Genomic DNA, 19,231 nt, shown 5'->3' with positions numbered 1-19,231 from the left:
GGGAGATGCTGCTCTGCCTGTCCCTTCTGTGCCCTCAGCAGATCTGGGTTCCCTCAGCAATTCCCAGAGGAGCACCAGGAGCAGCTCCAGCCTGCTCTTCTCTGGGAGATCCACTTAGGTCCTGCCTGGCTGCTTGGAAAGTGGTTGTGTGCTCTAGCAGAAAACACAGAGAAGTGGAAGGAGAAGCCTGAGAGGGACAGGAGGGAGATTTGGCACAGCAGCCAAGCACAGAGTGGATGGATGCTCCTGCCTGCTGCCGTCAGGGATCCTGCTCTGCAATCTGCTGAGCTGTCTGCCAGCCAGGAACAGCTGGGCTGGCTCTGCTCCTTCCTTCAGCTGCTCAGGCTGAATCTGCCCAGCCAGCCCCTGCCTGCCCACCCAGCTCTGTGCTGGTCAGGAGAGAACAGCACACAGAGAGCTCCCAGCCCGTAGGGCAATGGCTGTGCTAGAGAGGATGCTTAAAAAAGGGGCATTTTTAATCTGCTCCATCAGCTGGGCCTGTCTGAGTGCTGCCAGGGGGGCTCATGGGGAGCAATTCCTGCCCTGCCAAGCTGGTTTTGTGCTTAAGGGGGTGAGGCATTGGTTTGCAGGCAGTTGGGTAGGATTTGAGCAGCACCCTGTGCTCTGGAGATGCTCCTGGGAAGCTGCTGCCTTTGATGAATCAGTGCAGGCAGCTGGAAGGAATTCCTGAAATGGTTTGTGGATGCTCTGGCAAGGCTGATGGCTTCTGTGTGGAGCTTTGGGCCTGCAGCTGCTCCTAGGGATGGCTGGGGACATTCTGCTGCTCTGGTCCAGTCAGCAGGGCTGGAACCCACAGCTGTCCCCCACCAGCAGGCTGTGGGAGATGCTCCCTGTGCTCCTTGGCAGACTGGGCTCCACTGACATCACAAAATCCCAGGATGATTTGGGTTGGAAAAGACCTCAAATATCCATTTGCAAGTCCCTGCCATGGGCAAGGATTCACCCACCAGACCAGGTTGCTCAGAGCCCCATCCAACCTGGCCAAATCCAGCCTGGGGGGCTGTGATTGCTCAGGACAGAGTTTCCATGGGCTGGGTATTTTTGAGCCCTAGCCACACTCACTGTATCCATGGCAAACAGGCCTGTGCCCCCTCCCACCCTGCAGCTCCTGCTCTCTCCAGGCCATTCTCCCCCACCAGATAAGCAGGACCCAACCCTTTGCTGTTTGCTTGACCCTGGAGTTGTTATAACAGCAGGCAAAGCCCATTCTGTTTTCAGCACAACTGTTTATTGATAATCTTTGCTTATCCACTGTATGAATGTTACCAACCTTTGGACAGAGCCAGCCTGCTTCCCCAGGGCCTGTGTCCAGGTAGCCAATGCGTGTAGAAATCATGCACTTCAGGTAGTCTGTAACAAGACGGGTGTAAAAAATATCTCAGATGTATTTGAAATCTCTGCCTCCTCTTGCAATCGACTCACTGAAAAGTCTGTAAAGAAGTTGTTGGGGGACAGGGCTGGTCCCTCCCGGGCAGGGCACAGAGGCAAAGAGTCCCCAGGCAGAGCTGTGAGCATCCACCACACACTGTGCTTTGGGGGGGTGTTATAAACCAGCCCCCAGACCCCAAACAGATGGGGGGACTTCAGGAAAAGCGTGGTGGTCCCTGGGTGGGCAGGACCTCATTGCTCAGGCTGCAGAATCAACCCCCCCTTGGGAATCTGTCCTGTGGTGTCAGGTCCATGGGAGCTGCCACTGTGTGTGCCTGCCCTGGCTTGAGGAAAGGAGAACATGGAGCAGCAGAAGGAATGGTGACCTCCTTTCTTCCTACAGACAGACAAAACCCCCATTCTCTTTTTCCAAACAGCATCCCTGCCCCTGCAGGGCCTCCCAGCTGGGAGCTGGGAAAACTGAGGGTTGCAGATAGAGCAAGGAAGGGATTTGGGCAATTGCAAACACCCTTGGTCAGACTGAAGAGCACGACTGTGTGTGCTGTTCCCTCAGCAGGGTGGAGGTCAGGGCTCCTGCCTTGCTGGGCTGGCGATGGACTCTGCTCCCTGCCTGGGTGACAAAAGGGGTTTCTGAGGGCAGGAGGGCTGGGGAGCCCCGGCTGGCACATGGAGGAGGAAGCAGGAGCCCCAGGAGGGTTCTTTGTGAGCAGAGCTGTGCCCTGCCCAGCCCATCACACCCAACCTGGGGGGAGCACAGTGCCCATGGCAGCCCCCAGTGTCCATCAGTCCGTCCATCCCGGGCAGGGCAGGCTGGTTGGCTGTTATGGTGTGTGTGTGTTGTTCCTTTGATGACCACGAGAAAAATTTTTACATTACATTCAAACGAGCACCCTTGGGTTTGTTACTCTACTTCTGAACACCGCAAAACACAGTTAGCAACAGAACACGACGGAGCGGGGGGGGCAGCGAGCCCCGGCGGGGCCGAGGCGCCGGCGCTTGCAAAAGAATCCCTGAAGCCAACGATGGAGGAAGAGGATGGGCGCGGATACACGTCACAGTTTCCATTTACAACATCCCCGGGAGGGAGCACCGAGGCCGTGAGCCGGGAGAGGGCCCCGGCAGAGCTGCCCTGAACCCACCAGGCCGGGCAGCGCCGTCATCGTCCCGGCGCGAAGATGAAGTCGAGGGCTTGGCGCTCGGCCGCCGCCACGTTGGGGTGCCACAGGTCTACCATGAACACCACGCGGGGACCTTCCTCCGGGGCACCTGAGGGGTGGAAGAACACAGTGAGGGCAGGGAGGCACCCACCTCCCCAGTGCAACCCCAGCAAACCTTCCTCCAGGGCACCTGGGGATGTTGCAGTGTGATGTCATGGTTTCCCTCAGTTTCCCCAGTGTGACTGTTCACAGGGGTCTTAGGATGAGGGAAGAGACTCCATGTTTCAGAAGGCTTGATTTATTATTTCATTATATATATTATATTAAAACTATACTAAAAGCATAGAAGAAAGGATTTCATCAGAAGGCTAGCTAAGAATAGAAAAAGAAAGAATGATAACAAAGGTTTGTGTCTCGGACAGAGAGTCCGAGCCAGCTGGGCTGTGATTGGCCATTAATTACAAACATCCAACATGGGCCAATGAAAAAACCACCTGTTGCATTCCACAGCAGCGGATAACCATTGTTTACATTTTGTTCCTGAGGCCTCTAGCTTTCTAGCTTCTCAGGAGGAAAAATCCTAAGGAAAGAATTTTTCATAAAAGATGCCTGTGACACCCCAGTCCTTCGCCAGGTGTGTCAATCACCTCTCCTTTCCCCCACCCTGACCCCTGCTGAGTTCTGTCTGTCAGTCCTGACATTCCAGAAGGGCATTAAGTGATTGGCAGAGTTCAAAAGATGCCTTCCACCCCTAGAGGACATTGAGCCATCCAGGTGTCATTTGTCCCTTAAGACTTTCTCCCCTCTACCTGGTTGGTAGCCCTCTGTGCCCCTTCCCTGCCCCTCTCCCCGGTGTTAAAAGGAACAGCAACCACGCAGTTCGGGGAGTTCTGTTGGAGCTGTTGCTGGATTCAGAGGCCTATGTGCCAGGAATAAAGCTCTGGATTGAAACCCTCCCTCAGAAGCGACTCCTTTCTTTCATCCTCACCTTAAAGCTTCTCCACCAGAGGTAAACCTGAGCTCCTGCACGTCTGGACTTGTCCCAAGCACCCAGCTGCAGCACCCAGCTAGCCAAAGGTGTCTCTGAGGTGAAAACACCACAGCTGCTGCCTTTTGGTCAAGCAGCAAGGGCCAGACAAGCCCAGGCACGCTCTGTCCAGCTATATTGGTAATATTCCAATATGGGGGACTGGAAATGCAAAATGAGAGCAGGGAGGTACCTCTCCAGTGCAACCCCAGTAAACAGCTGCTTACCGGGAATTCAGGGACATGGGTATTGCTCCTCCCTGCCAGGCCTGCTTTGGGATTTGAGGATTCCTGAGGCAAGGCCTCCATGCAGCTGCGTCCTGGATCTGTGCGGAGAGCGGCTGCTGCGCCACTCCGGCCTTCCCGGCCCTGCACGGAGCTGTGCTTCCCAATCCCACAGCAGGTTTGATGTGGAAGCAACAGCTTTTGTTCTCCCACTCTCTCTGCATGCTCCCCTGTGTAAAGCAGCTCTGCCTGATGCTTTCGTGCCACGGGCGACTAATGCCGGGTAATCCGGGAGAGCTGGAGCGGAACAGGCCCCGTCAGGAGGGAGGAGAAACCATCCAGAAATCCAGCAAGGCTGCTCCCCTGCTGGCCTGCCAGCACCGAGCTGCAGCAGGGCTGCAGATAGAGCAAGGAAGGGATTTGGGCAGTTCCTAATGCCCTTGGTCATACTGAAGAGCACGACTGTGTGTGCTGTTCCCTCAGCAGCATGGAGGCCAGGGCTCGGCCTTGCTGGGCTGGCGATGGACTCTGCTCCCTGCCTGGGTGACAAAAGGGATTTCTGAGGGCAAGAGGAGGAGGCCGAGGCCGTGGCACTACAGCCAGAGCTGCCCTGCAGAGCTCAGTGATGAAGGAAACTGAGCTGCCATGAGGGCAGAGGATCAGTAGGCCCTGTGCTGGGCCCATGAGCAAGTCGGGATGGGAGCGAGCCATGGGCTGGCTGAGGGGCTCCAGGGCTGTGCCAGGAAAGGGTGCCAGGATGTCCCGGGAGAGGGAGTGAGTTCATGGGGAGCCCTACCATGCCAGGGACAGGAATGCTCCCACCTAGGGCAGGCCAGGGCCCTGAGCCCCTCAGGACATAGGGACCCAGCCACACTGGGGCAGCAGAAGGTTATGGGCATGGGTGCCACCCCGACTCATCCCCAGTCCCCAACACCACAGGGGACACCATGAGGCCCCACACACTGAACTCACCTTCGTGGAACGCCGTGTGCAGGAAGGAGTCGTCGAAGAGCAGGCACCGGCCCTCAGCCCAGCACTGGGGCTCGCCCCCCACCACCAGCTCACAGTTGCTGGGTGTCTTCAGACCTTCAGGCACAAAGAGAGAGGACAGGGAGGGTCAGGTTGTGCTGAATTCCCTGTGGTGGGGTAGCAGGGAGCAAACTGAGCTCTGTGTGAGCCCCACGCTGCTGTTGAGGGGTTGCTCCCCTTCAGGGAGTGACCTGAACCCCAAGCCTGGAGCAGCTCAGCCCCTGCCCCATTCCCTGTCTGCTCCCTCCTGCCTTTTCACTGTCCCCAGCAAGCTCAGCACTGCAGGCACTACTTTCATATCTGGAGCAGCTTCCCAGTCCCCAGAGCCCATGGCCCCGAGGTGTGCACAGGGAGCCAGGCTCCTGGGATATTTTCCAACTTCAGGACCAAAGGTAAATCCTGCCTGCTCCTTCCTCCAGCCCTGCAGCAATGACCCTGCCCCAGACAAGGATGGGAGAGGAGGAATTGCACTGGGGCTGGAAAATGGGGGCTCTGCTGTGGCTCCACCACAAGCTCCCCAGGGACCTGCCCCATCCCTCAGTCCCCACCCAAGGTGCTGGCTCAGGGTGACCCATGGGGCTGCAAGGACAGAAATCTGGGGGAGTCACAAAACGCTCATAGGGAAGCAGCTCTGTGAGGGCCACATGAAGGACAATCATAGAAATAAAAATGGGTCTTTTCCTAAAATACCAGCACAAACCAAGGCAGTTTGACAGGGGTTGATCCCATCACCTCCTGCACCGGGACTGTCACCCCTGCAGTGCTGGGGACACTGGAGCTGCTGCAGTGCCATCCTGCCCTGAAGATGTGGCCGTGGTGGAGAAAGGGGTCAGGGCTCACGTGGCTCCTGAACGGTAACGATGCAGCAAACGAGCAAGACGGATCCAAGAGCAATGCCAAACCCAGCCAGCGCAGCAGGGACTCCCAGCTGCCCGGGAAAGCTGGGACTACAAAGCTGCTGTTTCAAAGGCTGCAAAATCCAAAGCCATTTCCCTGCACAACAGCCTCAGCTGGAGATGCTGGAACAGGGAAGCTGAGCTGCTGGGGGATGCAGGGAGGGAGCAGCCTGCAGCCCTTCCATCCCACCCACACCCTCAGGATGCTGCCCTGGCCCATGGAAGCTGCCTGTCCCTGTAGTAAATCCTCAGGAGTGATTTGCCCCACTGATGGCTGTGCTGGCTTTGCAATCCAGCTGCCTGAAAGGGCAGGTTGTGTCTTAAACACATCCATGCCCTGGGCACAGCAAGAACTGTGTTCCCAGCACCAAGGTGGGGGTGCCAGTGTGCCTCTGGCCCAGTGCTGAGTCCCAGTGGAAGGACAAGCAAATGACTTGTGTCATTCCTCTGCCCAGGGCGTGTGTGTTCCAGGTGTGCTCACCTGAGCCCACTGGCTCCTCCCAGGAACCTCTCCCAGCCCCTCATGAGGGGAGCACATCCCCCAGTGCCCCAGAGAGAGGGGTGAGTGACAAGCTTCCTCCTGGCACCAGCAAGGGCAGCTCCTGGGATCAGCTCTGAAAACAATTCCCCACAAATGGCCAGCAGTGCCTGGGTGTGTTTACCCGAGCTGTTGGCTGAACAGGCGCGGTTGGTGTTTGCCAGCCGGGCCCGTGCGGTGCCTCCCCCGGCACGGCCGGTGCTGTGCCAGCCCAGCCATCTGTGCCGTGTGGGCTCTCCCCGTGCCTGCAGGGAGCACTGTGCCACCAGCCCAGCACCTGACCCACCACAGGGGACACCCCAGGACCTCCCAGCCCTCACTTGCAGCTTTGCAAACCCCAAAGCAGCATCTCTGTGCTCCCATCTACCCGTGTCCCATGTAGAGCACCCAGGATTCCAGGCAGAGGGAGCTGCCAATGGCACAACATGGTCCTGGAGCAGCGCCTCAGGCTGCCCCACATCCCAGGATGGGAGAGGGACCTGCCTGCACAGAAGGGGATATTCAGAGACCCCTATGTAAAATCAGCCCTGTATCATACACCAGCAAGAGTCCACAGCCCTGGGTCAGCAGGAGGAGGAGGTGAAACCCTCCTGCTGCTGATTTGGAGATGCTGGGGATGTCAGGAACCCAGGGACTGTCACCACCAAAGCCCCCAAAACCTTCCTCAGGCCAAAGGTGTCAGAGCCCCAAGAGCACAGAGTGCCAGAGACATTTTTGGGGCTCCTGCACCCTGCCACCCTCCTGACACATGACCCACGGTGCCAGACACTCACCGAGGTGGCAGCGGATGCGGATGTTGGTGGGCCCGTAGTGCTCAGCGATGACGGTGCCCGGGCTCAGCACAGAGATGCAGGCGTTCCCAAAGACATTGTTGCCAATGCAGGTACGGAGGCTCCCGAGCAAGCGGTACGTCCGTGGGCATCTCCGGCAGTTCCTGGGCACGCACATGCCCTGGTTCACCAGGTAGAAGGTGAACCACTCCCCGCTGGGCGTGCTGTTCATTTTCCATCCTTGTGGGAGGCTGCAGTTTGAGAACGCCTTGTACAGGGTCTCAAACTCGCACAGGATGGTCTGGAAGTTGCGCTCCAGCAACTCCACGTCGTGCTTTTGAGCGTCCCGCGAGAAGTAGGGTGTGGTGGGCAAGTCGGGCAGGAAGAAAACTTCTGGCTTCTGGATGGAGGGCCTGCTGTTGAGGTAGCGGCCCTGCTCGCGGATACCCTTGTGGATCCTGCCCATGCCGGACCAGGAGTAGCGTTTGGCGTACTCCTGCAGGTTGTGGTAGAGTTTCTGGTTGAGGCCGTCGTGGTGCGAGCAGCGCACACACTCGGGCGACTGGCAGTACACGAAGCCGTTCTGCACCCCGTTGGCCTCGGCACTCTGCATCAGCGCGTTCACCGTGGCGTAGGCGCGGGGCTGCTCCCGCCCCACGTGGTAGCAGTACCACACGAAGAGGACCAGCAGGCAGGCGACGGCCACCAGCGCCGTGGCGTCGCAGTCGCGGAAAGACTGGATGCCCGTGGCGATGAAATCCCGGAGTCCATCCAGGGACCAGCTCCAGTCCATCAGCCACTCCAAAGACATGGTGGTGGTGCTGGGAGCGCGCAGCGGGGCCCGGCGGTCACTGCTCGTGGGGCTCAGGGGCACCCACACCATGCAGCCGGGCCAGGGCACGGCGGGAAGGGGCTGCCATGGGCAAGCGGAGCGGCGGCTCTGCCCTGCTCTGCCCTGAGCTCTGCATTGGCAGCGGTACCCGGCAGCACCCCTGGGTCAGCAGCCACGTAGCTGGAGGGTCCCCGCTGGTGTTCTTGGGCCCATCATCCTGAAAGGCGGTGCTGGAGGAAGGTTCTGGGGAGAGAAACCCAGAGGTGTTAGGGAGAGGGCTGCCCCGCGGGGTCCCTGCTGGGGTCAGTGCACAGGATACAGCTGGAGCTGTGCACTGGGACAGTGTGGGACACTGGCTCCTCAGGGAGGGGATGAGCACAATATCAGTCCATGCTGAGTAAATCCCCCAGTGCTCTCAACAGCATCTTCCATAAATACCCAAAAAAAGGCCCAGACCCAGACTTCATCCCTCACTGTCCCAGTGACCATCTCCCCTCCTGCTTGTCCTTCAGTTTCTCTCCTAAGCTGCTGCCTTATCATGTCTGAAATCTGGCTGCTAAGTGAATAAACATTGAGAGTACACACTTCACTGCCCTATCTGGCGGCACATCAGCTTATCCTCTCCATCTGATGGCTCTGAAGTGACTCTCCCTCCCCAGACCGAGCTGTGGGAGAGCCCAGAGCTCAGCCAGCACATGGCCACAGGGCCAGCACATGGCAACAGGAGCAGGTCAGGGTGGTGGCAGCAGGGGCAGCTCAGGCTGGCTTGTTTGATTTCACCAGCTCACTAGTAACAGCACTCACTAAGTAGCAGGATGGGTTTATGAGCCAGGAAAGCCATCCAAACCCTCCCCAGCCCTTCCTGCCAAGGTCCTGCAGCCTCTCAACATGCATTTCCTTATCAATGGTGATGGAGACGGGCTGCAGATGGGATCTGACCCTGCTGCAGGGCTGGAGACCTGGGATTCAGGCAGTGCTACACCCCAGGCAGGAACATCCACACACCCAACCTCCCTCCACCCTACTTCCTTGTAGCGTGCTGCCTGCGTGTCCCATCCCGGGATCTGCAGTCCACGTGGCATGTCACAGCCTCCCGGGAATCTCAAGATAACTTTCCTCCATCTCCACGGCTGGCATCCCTCCAGACACTCCCGCTTCTCCCACCCAGGCCTCCGTTCCTGGGGTGCAACCACAGAGTCTGTGCCAGGGACGTCCCCCAAAGCCAGCACAACTCCCGTGCTACCTGCAGGACTGGTGCATGTCAGGGAAGGAGCAGAGGCCTGGGTGATGTTTATTCAGGGTGGTTCCTGCCCTACAAAGGGAACTGATCAGGCAGAGTAGCCACGCTCACTCAGAGCTGATGGGAACACAAAGGGGAACAGAGCTGGGGGGTCCGACAGCCTCGGGGTCCCCAGGTCAGAGTCACACCCTGCAAGGGTGGCACAGCACAAACACGGCCCCAGTGCTGCCCCAGGGATGCAGCCAACACCTCAGATCGGGGAGAAACCATCAGAGCAGCAAGAAATCCAAGCCCCCATGCCCACACACTGCCTGCTTGACCCCAGAGAGCCCAGGAGCCCCTTGCTGCAGAGCCCTGGGGTTCTCTGGGCACAGGCTCTGTGGGACCAGCCCAGGAGCCACCTCCTGTTCCAGCACAGCCACCCCACTGCAAACCTGAGCAAACCCACCCCCAGAGGGGCTGTGCCAGCACTGGGGCAGGGCCCCAAACATCAGCATTGCTCCCAACACACACCCTGTGGCTGGGGCTGCACGGGGCACCCGGTGGGTGCTGTCACCTCTCAGCCATGGCCCTGCACCCACACGGGTCACATCCAGCACCCCCAGCCTGAGATCCCAGAAAAGGCTCCTCAGCTAATGATGATGGCAGAGCCATTCCAGGGAGAGGAGATCAATTCCACGTTGCACCGAAGTTGTGCAGGACGTGGAGGCGAGCACCGTGCCAGCAGCAGCCGTGTTACATAAGGAAGGCAGAGGCTTCGATGCAGCACAAAGTTGCATCTCGGTGACTCCGTGCTGGCCACGGCATCTCCTGGAGGCAGCGGGTTCGGCTCAGCCCAGCCAGGGTCCCCGGGCCGTGGGCCTGCAGTGACGGGGACGCGCGGCGGGGATGTCCTCGGCTCGGCACGGCTGGTGTCGCCTCTGGGAGCAGCATGAGGAGCAGGAGCCTTGGGATGAGGCGGGATGCCCGCTGCCGCTCCGGAACAGGAGCAGCGGGCGCTCCCTTCACCCTCTCCCGAGCGTGCCACCCCGCCGGTGCCACCAGAGTAAGTGTCACCCAGTGTGACGGTGTCACCCGGCGTGGCGGCGTCAGCGGGTGTCACCGCTGTGGCCGCATCACCCGGCGTGGCAATGGCACGGCCGTGCCGCTGTCCCATCACCCGGTGGCACCTGCCGCCGCGCTGCCGCCCGGCCCGCCCGACGCCGAGCCCCTGCCCCGGCCGGGAACGGGGGGATTCTGTCTGCGCCCCCTCCGCGGGCCCCGCTGCCGCCCCGCGCCCCCGCGGCCCCCCCGCGATGCGCTGCGGAGCGCTGCGGTACCGACCTGCCGCCCGCGCCGGGCCGTGCGGGGCCGCGCGGGGCCGCGCTCCCTCCGCGCCGCTCCGCCGCCGCCCGCCGCGGACCACAACTCCCAGCAGCCCAGGCAGGAGGGGCCGCGCCGCCCCCGCCGGGACCGCGCCGGGCGGCAGCTGCGGCCCCGGCCCCGCACAGCCCGCCCGCCCCCGCGCCCGCCCCGCGCCGCGCCCGCCCCCGCCCCGCGCTCCCGCCCCGCGCCGCCGGGAGGGGCCCGCAGGGGCGGGGGAGCCGCGAGGTTGCGGCACTCGGGAGGGGTCCCGGGCATGGAGCGCCACTCGGGAGGAGGCGGAGATGGTCCCCGAGGGAGCGCCCATCCCGGCCGCGGGCACCCCGGGACGCGGGGATGCGGGGGCGCGGGAGGTGCGGGGGCACCGAGGGTGCAGCGGGACGCGCAGGGACAGCGGCTCCCAGGATTCAGGCGCCGGGGGCTGCAGCAGTCTGGGGATGCTGGTCCCAGGGGTAGGAGCGCGCAGGGATGCAGCCACCAAGGGAATGGGGGCTGGCTCCAGGGACACGGGCTATTAGGGACGCAGCAGTCGGGATGTGCAGGGTTCTGGCTCCAGGGATGCAGGAGCACACGCATTCAGGGAGCAGGGAGTACTGACTCCGGGGATTCCGGCCCCTTGTGCTGCAGCCCTCGGGTTGCAGGGGTTGCTTGTGTCCAAGAATAAATGTATCTGGCATGCAGGGGACAGGAGCTCCCAGCGAGGCAATGCCCAAGGTGCAGGCAGCCAGGGAGTGCCTCAGCGAGGATGTGAGGGTGTGCTGCGGCACCAGGGATGGGGGAGACTGTTCCCAGCTTGGAGCGTCCCTTTACAACTCTTTAGTGCTAGTGAAGAAACTGCCCTGAGTCCTCCTGCTTGCCTTCTTCCTCCCCAACCCATTTCCTGTTCCCCTAAGCCAATGCTGTCAGTTCTGGGGGCCCCAGGGGATGCAGAGTTCCAGTCCTCCCTCCTCCATCGCCCAGGTTCCGGGTGAGTGGCTGAGCTGAGCTGCCCGCGGGCAGATCCCGGGTCCAAGCAGATCCCGGGTCCAGGCAGAGCCCTGGTAGTGCTGCCCTGCCCTGTCCTGCCCTGTGGCCGTGCCACGTGGAGCCGTGTGGGACACGTGTCACCACCACAGGGCACAAGGACAGCCCTGCCTTGTTTTGCAGATTTTTGCCATCCAGTGCCCACGCATCCTCCCTTGGCACTACTCAGGCTCTGGAAGTGGAAGCAGAGCTGTCCTGCACAGCCCCTCAGGTGTTCTTGTGCTTCCTCTGAGCAGCTTCATCCCTGGCAGTGCTAACATGCACCTTGTTTTCCATCCTGGCACATTTTCTGCCTCCTGCTTGCTCCTGCTGCTTCCCCGTGTCCCCAGCCTGGTGTGCTGCTGCAGGGCCCTGGCAGTGTTGTGTGCTGCAGGGTGAAAGGAATGAGTGTTTTTCCCACTCTGTTCCTTCCCAGACCCCCAGGCTCAGGCAGGGCTCTGCTCCTGGCAGACAGCACGTCCCTCTGGCAGCACTCGCAGGCTTCGCGGCTCTGGGCTCTCCCCTTCCTTCTCCCCTGCCTCTGCCTCCTGAGCTCTCTGCTGCCTCTGGACCAGCCCCTGGTCTCCAGCTCCAGCACTCATCTCTCACCTGCAGATCAGCCTGGCTTTCCTGCAGGCTCCAAGAGAGCTGGAGAGGGTGTGGAGTGACAGGACAAGGACTGGCTTGAAACTGAGAATAGGTTTAGATAGAATATTGAAAATAAATTCTTCCCTGGGAGTGGTGAGGCCCTGGCACAGGCTGACTAGAGACCTGTGGCTGCTCCATCCCTGGAATTGTTCAAGGCCAGGTTAGGTGGGGATTGGAACAACCTGAGGTGGTAGAAGGTGTCCCTGCCTGTAGCAAGGGGTTGGAACAAGATAACATTTAAAGGTCCTTTCTAACCCAAACCAATGGATCCATGATTCTGTGATTGCTCAGCACAGGGAAGGCCCCTCCAGGAGCACTGCCCCAGCTCCTGCATGAACATTCCAGGAAATCCCAGCCCTGGCAGAACACAAGCAGAGTTTTGGCAACAGCTGAGGGGAGGACACTGGCAGTGTCTGCCCCAGGAGGACAGCTCAGGAAAAGGGAGAAGGAACCACTGGAGCCAGGAGGCTGCCCACAGACTGGGCTCCTGCCAGGGTGTCGCTGGCAGAGCTGTGCCAAGTGCATCCCAGGGCTTTTCCCAGCCTTCTGGGCTGGGCAGGGATGCTGTGCCTGGGCTGGGATGCTGTGTGCGCCTGACCTGGAGAGGGCAGGGATGCTGTGCCCAGTTTGGGCAGGGATGCTGTACCAAATTTGGGCTGGGCAGGGATGCTGTGCCTGACCTGGGCTGGGCAGGGATGCTGTGCTGTGTCAAATTTAGGCAGGGATGCTGTGCAAATCTGGGCAGGGCAGGGATGCTGTGTTGCCTCACCAGCTTCCAATGCAGTTTGCAAGGAATCAAGGGGTCCCTGCTGCTCCATCCCTGACCTCGAGGGTCCCTCAGCCCTGTGACTGCCGTGACACGGCCCTGCTGTGCCCCTGCCTTGCCCCAGGGAGGGTGAGGCTGTTGTGGCCGAGGCTGCTGGGCCCAGACAAAGCTCCATCCGCAGCACATCGCCTGAGGCCAGAGATTGGCTCTGGCTTTACGTCACCGAGGAGGAACGGCAGCATGAAGGGCTTTTTTTTTTTTCCCCTTCATTTTAATTCTCTTGCAATCTCCGTCCAAAAATAACCCAATCTCCCTCCCCCAGGAATGCTCTGCATCAGAGCCTTGGCTCCCTCGCCCCCTGTGCATTAGCCTGGCAGCTGCTGAGCAAAGCCATTATCGATGTCACAGCGTAACCTTGGTTAAAAGCACGCCCGGGGAGGGCAGCGCTGTTGCATTGTTGTGGGTGCGGAGGGGCAGGGACAGATGGGAGCCCCCGGGTTTCCTCCGCCGGGCATTCCCCGGGGTATGGGCAGAGCATCCCCGTCCCTCCCCGCTGCCAGGGACTCTTGGGGCTGCTGGCATCAGGGAATGCTGCTCCAGCTGGGGTAGCGCTGCTCCTTGGGGAGGTGACAGTCACCGTGCTGCCACCACGCTCTCTCAGCAGGCAGGGTCGTGCTCAGGCTCCCCTGGGCAGGAGCTTACCCTGCCCACGCCTGATGCTGGAGGAAAACCTTGCAGGGGCTCGTTTCTTCCCCCACAGTGGCAGCTCAGCCCCGAGAGACTCTCAGGGAGCAGGGGGGTACTTTTCCCACCCAGCCCTGGGATTCTCCCAAGCTGTGCCTGCCTGCTTCGCGTGGGATGCAGCCCCGTGCACACCAGGGGTAGGTGGGGCAGCTGCCGGGTGACAGCCACAGGTTGTTGGGCGGCCAAGGGGTGAGCAGGGCACAGGCAGAATGAGTCCCCACAGACCCCCTGCCCAATGGGGCTGGGCTACCAGGGCTTCCCAAAACTTTCTGCATGCCCTTTGTGACACATCCAAGGGTCTCCAGTGGGGTCCCGGTGCCTCGGGGCAGCACCCAGCCCCCCACCCACTCTGTGAGACGTCACTGGGCTGGCCTGGCATGGCAAGGGGCAGTGCTGTGGGGTGACCCAGAGAGGGGAATTGTCCCCAGGGCTGTGCCGGTCACCTTATGTCCCAGCAGGGCTCAGATGCCTCCATCCCGCGGGAGCAGGGGGCACTGTGGGGCTGCACCAGGGCAGGACCTGGCACTGAGAGCCAAGCCAGTGGCTTTGGGCCACCATCCCACAGCAGGGCATGCAGTGTACCCAGCCCTCACCCTGCCCTGCCTGCGGCCAGAGCATCTGCAAACTGATTTCAGACATTTAAAAATACAGAACAATTGTTATCAAGGTTATACTGAATGCTAGAGCTTCCCACGGAACTACTTTATCATGTTCAAAAATATTTAATCCCAGCAATTTTCACATTGTTCTTATAAAAACAGACATGTATGAAGGGAAATGAAATGCTTCGTACATTTTTTTTGGCACAATTTTTTTTTCCTCTTTTTTTTTTTTTTTTCCTTTTTAACCGTTACAAATTACAAACACACATTCGTTGTTTTGAAAGGAAAACCCCTAAAGCCCAGCTGTACACTGCAGAGCTGCACCAACCAAACCACCCCGAGCTCCCCCGGCCTCCCGCACTCGCCATTGTTCTGCAAGGACAAAAGAAGGACACCAGCAGCCAAGGACGTGGTGGTGGCTTCACTGCCCTCCCCAGGGGCTGGCTGGGACACAGCAGGGACAGTGGTGGCCCTTTGGGGTCCGTGTCCCCACTGCTGTGTGGCTCATCAGGGGTGATGCAGTGAAGGAGTGCAGGGGATGGCGAGGGTGGGACTGAGGGCGATTTCTGCCTGTTCTGCTCCCCACAGCACTCCTGCGCTGAAGCCTCCACACATCCCAGCTGCCTCTCCTTCCCAACAGCTCCACCTTCATCCCCTGCACAGCACAGCCCGCCAGGGCCCCTCCTGCAGCAGGAGCCAGGGAGCCCAGCCCATCCTGCTTACCCTGAGATGCTGCCAGGGGCACAGAGCCACCCTCGGCTGGGTCGGGGTGATCCTGGCAGGGTGATGGGAAGTGCTGCTGGAGAGGAACAGCGGGCACAGAGCAGAGAGGCACCAGCTGGGAGCTCTGCTCGCTCCAAGGTGGCTTCCAGGGCTCCCAGTGGCAGGGTGGCACTCTCCATAGGTTGGTGCTTCTCCACAGAGCATCACCCCAGATCCTGGCTGGCTGCCTCTCCACATCCAAAGCGAAGTGGGAAAAGAAAGCAGCACGTACCTCGTGTATGCCAGGCTGTCCCTGAGCCCTGCAGTGAGGACAGCCCCTGGGCCAGTGGCCCCTGAGCCCCCCAGGAGCTGCACGTGGGACCCTGGGGGGGACCCTGCGCTACCTCAGCTCCCAGCAATCAACCGCAGGCTCTTGCAATGGAGACATCTTTAATTTTTAACAACATCAGAACCGCAAAAAAATCCCCCTGCGTCTGTGTGGGCAGTGCCGAGGGACGCTCCGCCATGGAAAGGGACATTCTGCCATGGAAGGGGACACAGCAGTGCCCCCGTGCCCCCCTGGCCTCACCAGGACCCAGCTCTGCCCCGGCTCCAGCTGCTGCCTGTGCCCAGGGCTGGGCAGCACACCTATCGCAGTTTAAATAGAATAAATACAGTGAAGAAAACAGTAAAATCTTCAATAGAGAGGCAAAAGGAAAGACAACAGCAGGTCCGGGGGTCCAACCAAACTCCACGTGGTCTCTGGATTAGTTACTGAGGAAGTTCTATGAGAGCACATTAAGTTCGCTGCTGGAGACTCTCTTACCACTGTCCTTATATCGAAACCTCGTATTCTCGTGTTTCCTGCAAGCAAGGAAAAGCCAGTTGAGGGCAGCAGCTGCATTTCAGGATCGTCTCCCCATTCCCAGGCAGACAGAGAGATCCTGAGTGTTGTTTTGTTCCCAGTGATGCCGTGGCAGCCAGGACCCCACAGCTCCCTGTGCCTCCCATCCCATTGTTCCCACAGAGCCTGGCTGGACTCATCCATGGCTGCCCAGCCACGCAGGCCTCTCAAGAATATCCCTAGGGAGGACAGGCATGGCAGGACTCACCCCTGTCTCATAAATCGGGTTGTCAAACTCCGTTTCTACCGTGATCTGGCTGTAGGGGTGGGAGTACATGAGGGGCAGGCGGAGGCTGGAGTAGTACCGACACCTGCAGGGGGGAGAGGCGGGGTCACTGGGGATTCCAGAACCGCATCCCTCCATCCCAGCTCCTCCCAGCGCCCCGGGCAGTGTGGCTGGGAGGGCGATGCTGGCCCTGCTCTGTGTGCCAGCCCCTGCAGCCCCACCTGGTGAGATAGATGTACGCTCCTCCCAGCAGCAGGGAGATGATCAGCACCGGGATGAAGATGGCCAGGGCCATGTTTCCCCCCTCCAGCGACGTCTCTGCAGCAGCTTCTGCTACTGAAAGGACAAGATCTATTGTGGCGGCATTTGCAGGCACCGGGTGATCCTCTCTGCCTCTCCCCCTCCTCCCAGGCTCCACCAGGATGCTGTGCCTCCAGGAATCCACACCACTCACCTTCCAGAGCGTGTTCAAAGCTGTCTTGGTTCACTGGAAGAGAGATGGAGAGTTACTGGTCTGTAGCTGGGTTTGGCAGGGTGCTGGCAGCTGTTGCCTGCTGGGAAACGCAAACCTGGGATCTCCTGCCCGGTTTGGTCCCAAACCATGCTGTGAACTCTCAGTGATGTAAGCATGGGGCCAGGACTGAGCAGAGCCCAGACCCAGAGAAGCTCCAGCTCAGCTGAGTTCAGTTCCCAGCTGGGGCTGCAGCCAGATCATGGTCCCTGGGCTGTCCCAGGTTGGGGACAGAGGTGTTGGCTGTCCCCTTGCCCCCCTCCCCTTCCCTGTTACCTTTGCAGATGGGCAGGGGCCCGCTCCAGTGGGATGGCTGGCCCAGGATGCATTTGATGGTCACCTCCCCCATCAGCTCAAAGCCCTCATAGCACATGAAGGTCAGGGACTCTCCTGGCAGGTAGAGGCGCTTGTAAAGAATTTGGTACCCATTTTCTGGCAGCCCTGGGTTATCACAGGCCAGTGACTCCTCAGCTGAAAGAGAATGAAACGCATCCAGGGTGAGCCCGAGGGAGAGGAGGAGCCTGGGGGCAGTGAGGAAGCACACAAGCTCTCACTTTCCTCTGCTTCCAGAGGAAAGGATCTGCACCACCCCCTGGCTGCAGGAAAGTGCTACCCACAGCCCCCAGAGGGGAGCTGGGCTGCAGGGGAGCAGGAGAGCACCCAGACTTACAGACACAGTGTGGGAGCCGCGAGGTCCAGATGGGGGTGCCGGTCTCACGGCTGTAGCAGGTGAGCAGGGAGCTGCCCTCCAGCACGAAGCCAGGATTGCAGGTGTACTGGATGGTGGTGCCCACCAGCAGCACCGGGTCCGAGATGAGGCGGGTGGAGTGCTCCACCTCCCCTGGGTCCGTGCAGTACATGACTGGGGAGAGAGCAGGGCTGAGGGGAGCCCCCTGGAGTGGGACCTCTCAGAGCTGGGGGCACTTTGGACCTGGGGGCACCTCGGGGCTGGGGCCCCTCAGAGCTGGGAGCCCCTCGGAGCTGGGACCAGCACTGTCACAGGATGTGGGACAGGGACAGCAGCACCTTCCTGTGGGCACTTACTCTTTTCACAGAAGGGGGGGTCGCTGCTCCAGCTGAGGTCCCACTGGCAGGTGAGGGTGTCACTGCCCACGATGTCATAGCCCGGGTCACACTGGTAGGTGATCTTGGCCCCTCTCACCAGCTCTGTGTGTGACGTGGTCTTCCAGCCGTTCTGGATCTCGGGCAGGTCCGAGCAGGAGTCGTTGCGGGACACCTCTGCAGCCAAGAGGGATTCTGGCTGAGCAGGACCCCTGGCACAGCCCTCCCCAGAGCCACCCCAGCTGGACACACAGCTTTTCCCAAGATCCTGTCCCTCCCCACAGCCCCACAAACGGCACAGCTGGACTGCAGGCAGCATCCCCTGGGCACAGGGAAGGGCAGCTGTGGGGGACAGGGGCTCTTTGCAGCCTCCCCAGCCCTGACCCTACAGGCAGAGAGAGGGCTGGGCTGGTGAAAATGGGGTCAGGAAAACCTGGAAGCACCAGGCTCAACTCCAGCTGTGGGTGCAGGAGAGATGCCAGCACTATGGTCACAGCACAGCTGGTTTGCTCACCAAGGAGGATTTGTTCCCTGCTTCCCCCAGGCTGGTTTGCTCAGTGAAGGGTTGTGCCCTGCCCTCCCCAGCCCCATGTGCTGCAGAGCACCGAGGAGGGCCCTGCAGCCTCTGGGTGCTCTGCATTGCAGCTCGCTCTGTTTGTCGTAGCCAGGGCTGTCAGCAGTGCAAGGAAAACGTGCCTGGAGGAGCCTGGCATGGGAAGCACGGTGGGGGAGAGGCAGCCATGGGGATGGAATGCCCTCACAACCCTTGTCCTTGCCATGAGCACCCACAGCCCCAGCCTGGCAGGCGCAGCTGCCCCAAAGGACAATGGAACAGATGTCTCCAGGAGCTGCTCTGGAGCACTGAGATGGGGACATCCACCTCAGGAGCCCCCCTAGGGACTGGCTTCAGTGACCACCCCTGCCTGTCAGGGTGTCTCTGGGTATCCTGCATCCCTGTACCCAGCAATTTCTTCCCCCCAGGGCTAACAGGGACCTTGTTGCCAGCCTGGAGGAGGGGACACATTCAGGGACACCCCAGAAGTGGCTGACACAGAGGCCTGGGGGTCCTGCAGGAGGTTCAGGGTGGGATGAGAAGGGGGTGCTGGTGCCACAGTGACTCTCCCTGCTTCCAGCCCCTGCACCTGGACATGCTGGGCTGGTTGTGTGTCACATCCTCACACCAGCACCCTGCTCCCCATACCTATGTAGTTCATGATGAATCCTTGTCCCTTCCCAAAGATGAGCCCAGCAGGGTCTGAGTGAAACTGGATGGTGAGGTCGGGGCTGGAGGAGTAGAGCTTCTGGGGGCCGCTGCTGCCCACGTACTGCCCCAGGATGCGGGAGGAGAGCTCATCCCCGTCGTAGATGGTGAGGATGTCACTGTTGGTGATGTTCAGGCTGGGAGGAGAGTTTGGTTAGATGTCAGAACTCAGCACATCTCTCTGGGTGTCCAGAATTGCTGAACACGCTGCCGGGGACCTTGGAGACCCTGGCACCCAGCGCAAAACACCTGGGGATTTGATTTTGACTCCTGGAGCAAGCTGACAGCTTTGTATGAGGACATGAAAGTCACACAGGT

The 19,231-nt window shown here is 60.2% G+C and overlaps 2 protein-coding genes across 5 annotated transcripts in view; both read right to left on the bottom strand.

Moving 5' to 3' along the window:
* Positions 1–1,227: 1,227 nt before the first annotated feature.
* ASPHD2 (aspartate beta-hydroxylase domain containing 2) lies at positions 1,228–10,590 on the bottom strand. 3 transcript variants are annotated; one of them, XM_064726933.1, is made up of 5 exons: positions 10,447–10,569; positions 9,637–10,043; positions 7,055–8,126; positions 4,791–4,904; positions 1,228–2,676 (listed from the first exon to the last, which is right to left on the bottom strand). In XM_064726933.1, exons 3-5 carry the CDS (start codon positions 7,932–7,934, stop codon positions 2,567–2,569), a joined length of 1,104 nt encoding a protein of 367 aa, XP_064583003.1. In that variant the 5' UTR covers positions 7,935–8,126; positions 9,637–10,043; positions 10,447–10,569; the 3' UTR covers positions 1,228–2,566. The 3 variants fall into 3 exon arrangements, with proteins under 3 accessions (XP_064583003.1, XP_064583001.1, XP_064583002.1); XM_064726931.1 differs by lacking the exon at positions 9,637–10,043 and having other exon boundaries at positions 10,447–10,590; XM_064726932.1 differs by lacking the exons at positions 9,637–10,043; positions 10,447–10,569 and having other exon boundaries at positions 7,055–9,626.
* A 3,757-nt stretch (positions 10,591–14,347) lies between these two features.
* Positions 14,348–19,231, bottom strand: part of SEZ6L (seizure related 6 homolog like) — a 41,398-nt gene continuing 36,514 nt past the window's right edge. Inside the window, exons 10-17 of one of the 2 annotated variants that reach the window (XM_064726620.1) lie at positions 18,854–19,050; positions 17,635–17,829; positions 17,261–17,452; positions 16,867–17,061; positions 16,534–16,566; positions 16,301–16,415; positions 16,062–16,164; positions 14,348–15,813 (exon numbers count right to left, since the gene is read on the bottom strand). In XM_064726620.1, coding sequence (XP_064582690.1) covers positions 15,784–15,813; positions 16,062–16,164; positions 16,301–16,415; positions 16,534–16,566; positions 16,867–17,061; positions 17,261–17,452; positions 17,635–17,829; positions 18,854–19,050 — 1,060 coding nt within the window. In that variant the 3' untranslated portion in view covers positions 14,348–15,783. The remainder of the gene's footprint in view (positions 15,814–16,061; positions 16,165–16,300; positions 16,416–16,533; positions 16,567–16,866; positions 17,062–17,260; positions 17,453–17,634; positions 17,830–18,853; positions 19,051–19,231) is intronic. The other variant, XM_064726621.1, reaches the window with a different exon arrangement.

This window comes from Zonotrichia leucophrys, chromosome 15 (genome assembly GCF_028769735.1).
Source record: "Zonotrichia leucophrys gambelii isolate GWCS_2022_RI chromosome 15, RI_Zleu_2.0, whole genome shotgun sequence".
Taxonomy (NCBI): Eukaryota; Metazoa; Chordata; class Aves; order Passeriformes; family Passerellidae; genus Zonotrichia; species Zonotrichia leucophrys.
The sequence above is the reverse complement of the archived record's forward strand: the minus strand, read 5'-3'. Positions and strand labels throughout refer to the sequence as shown.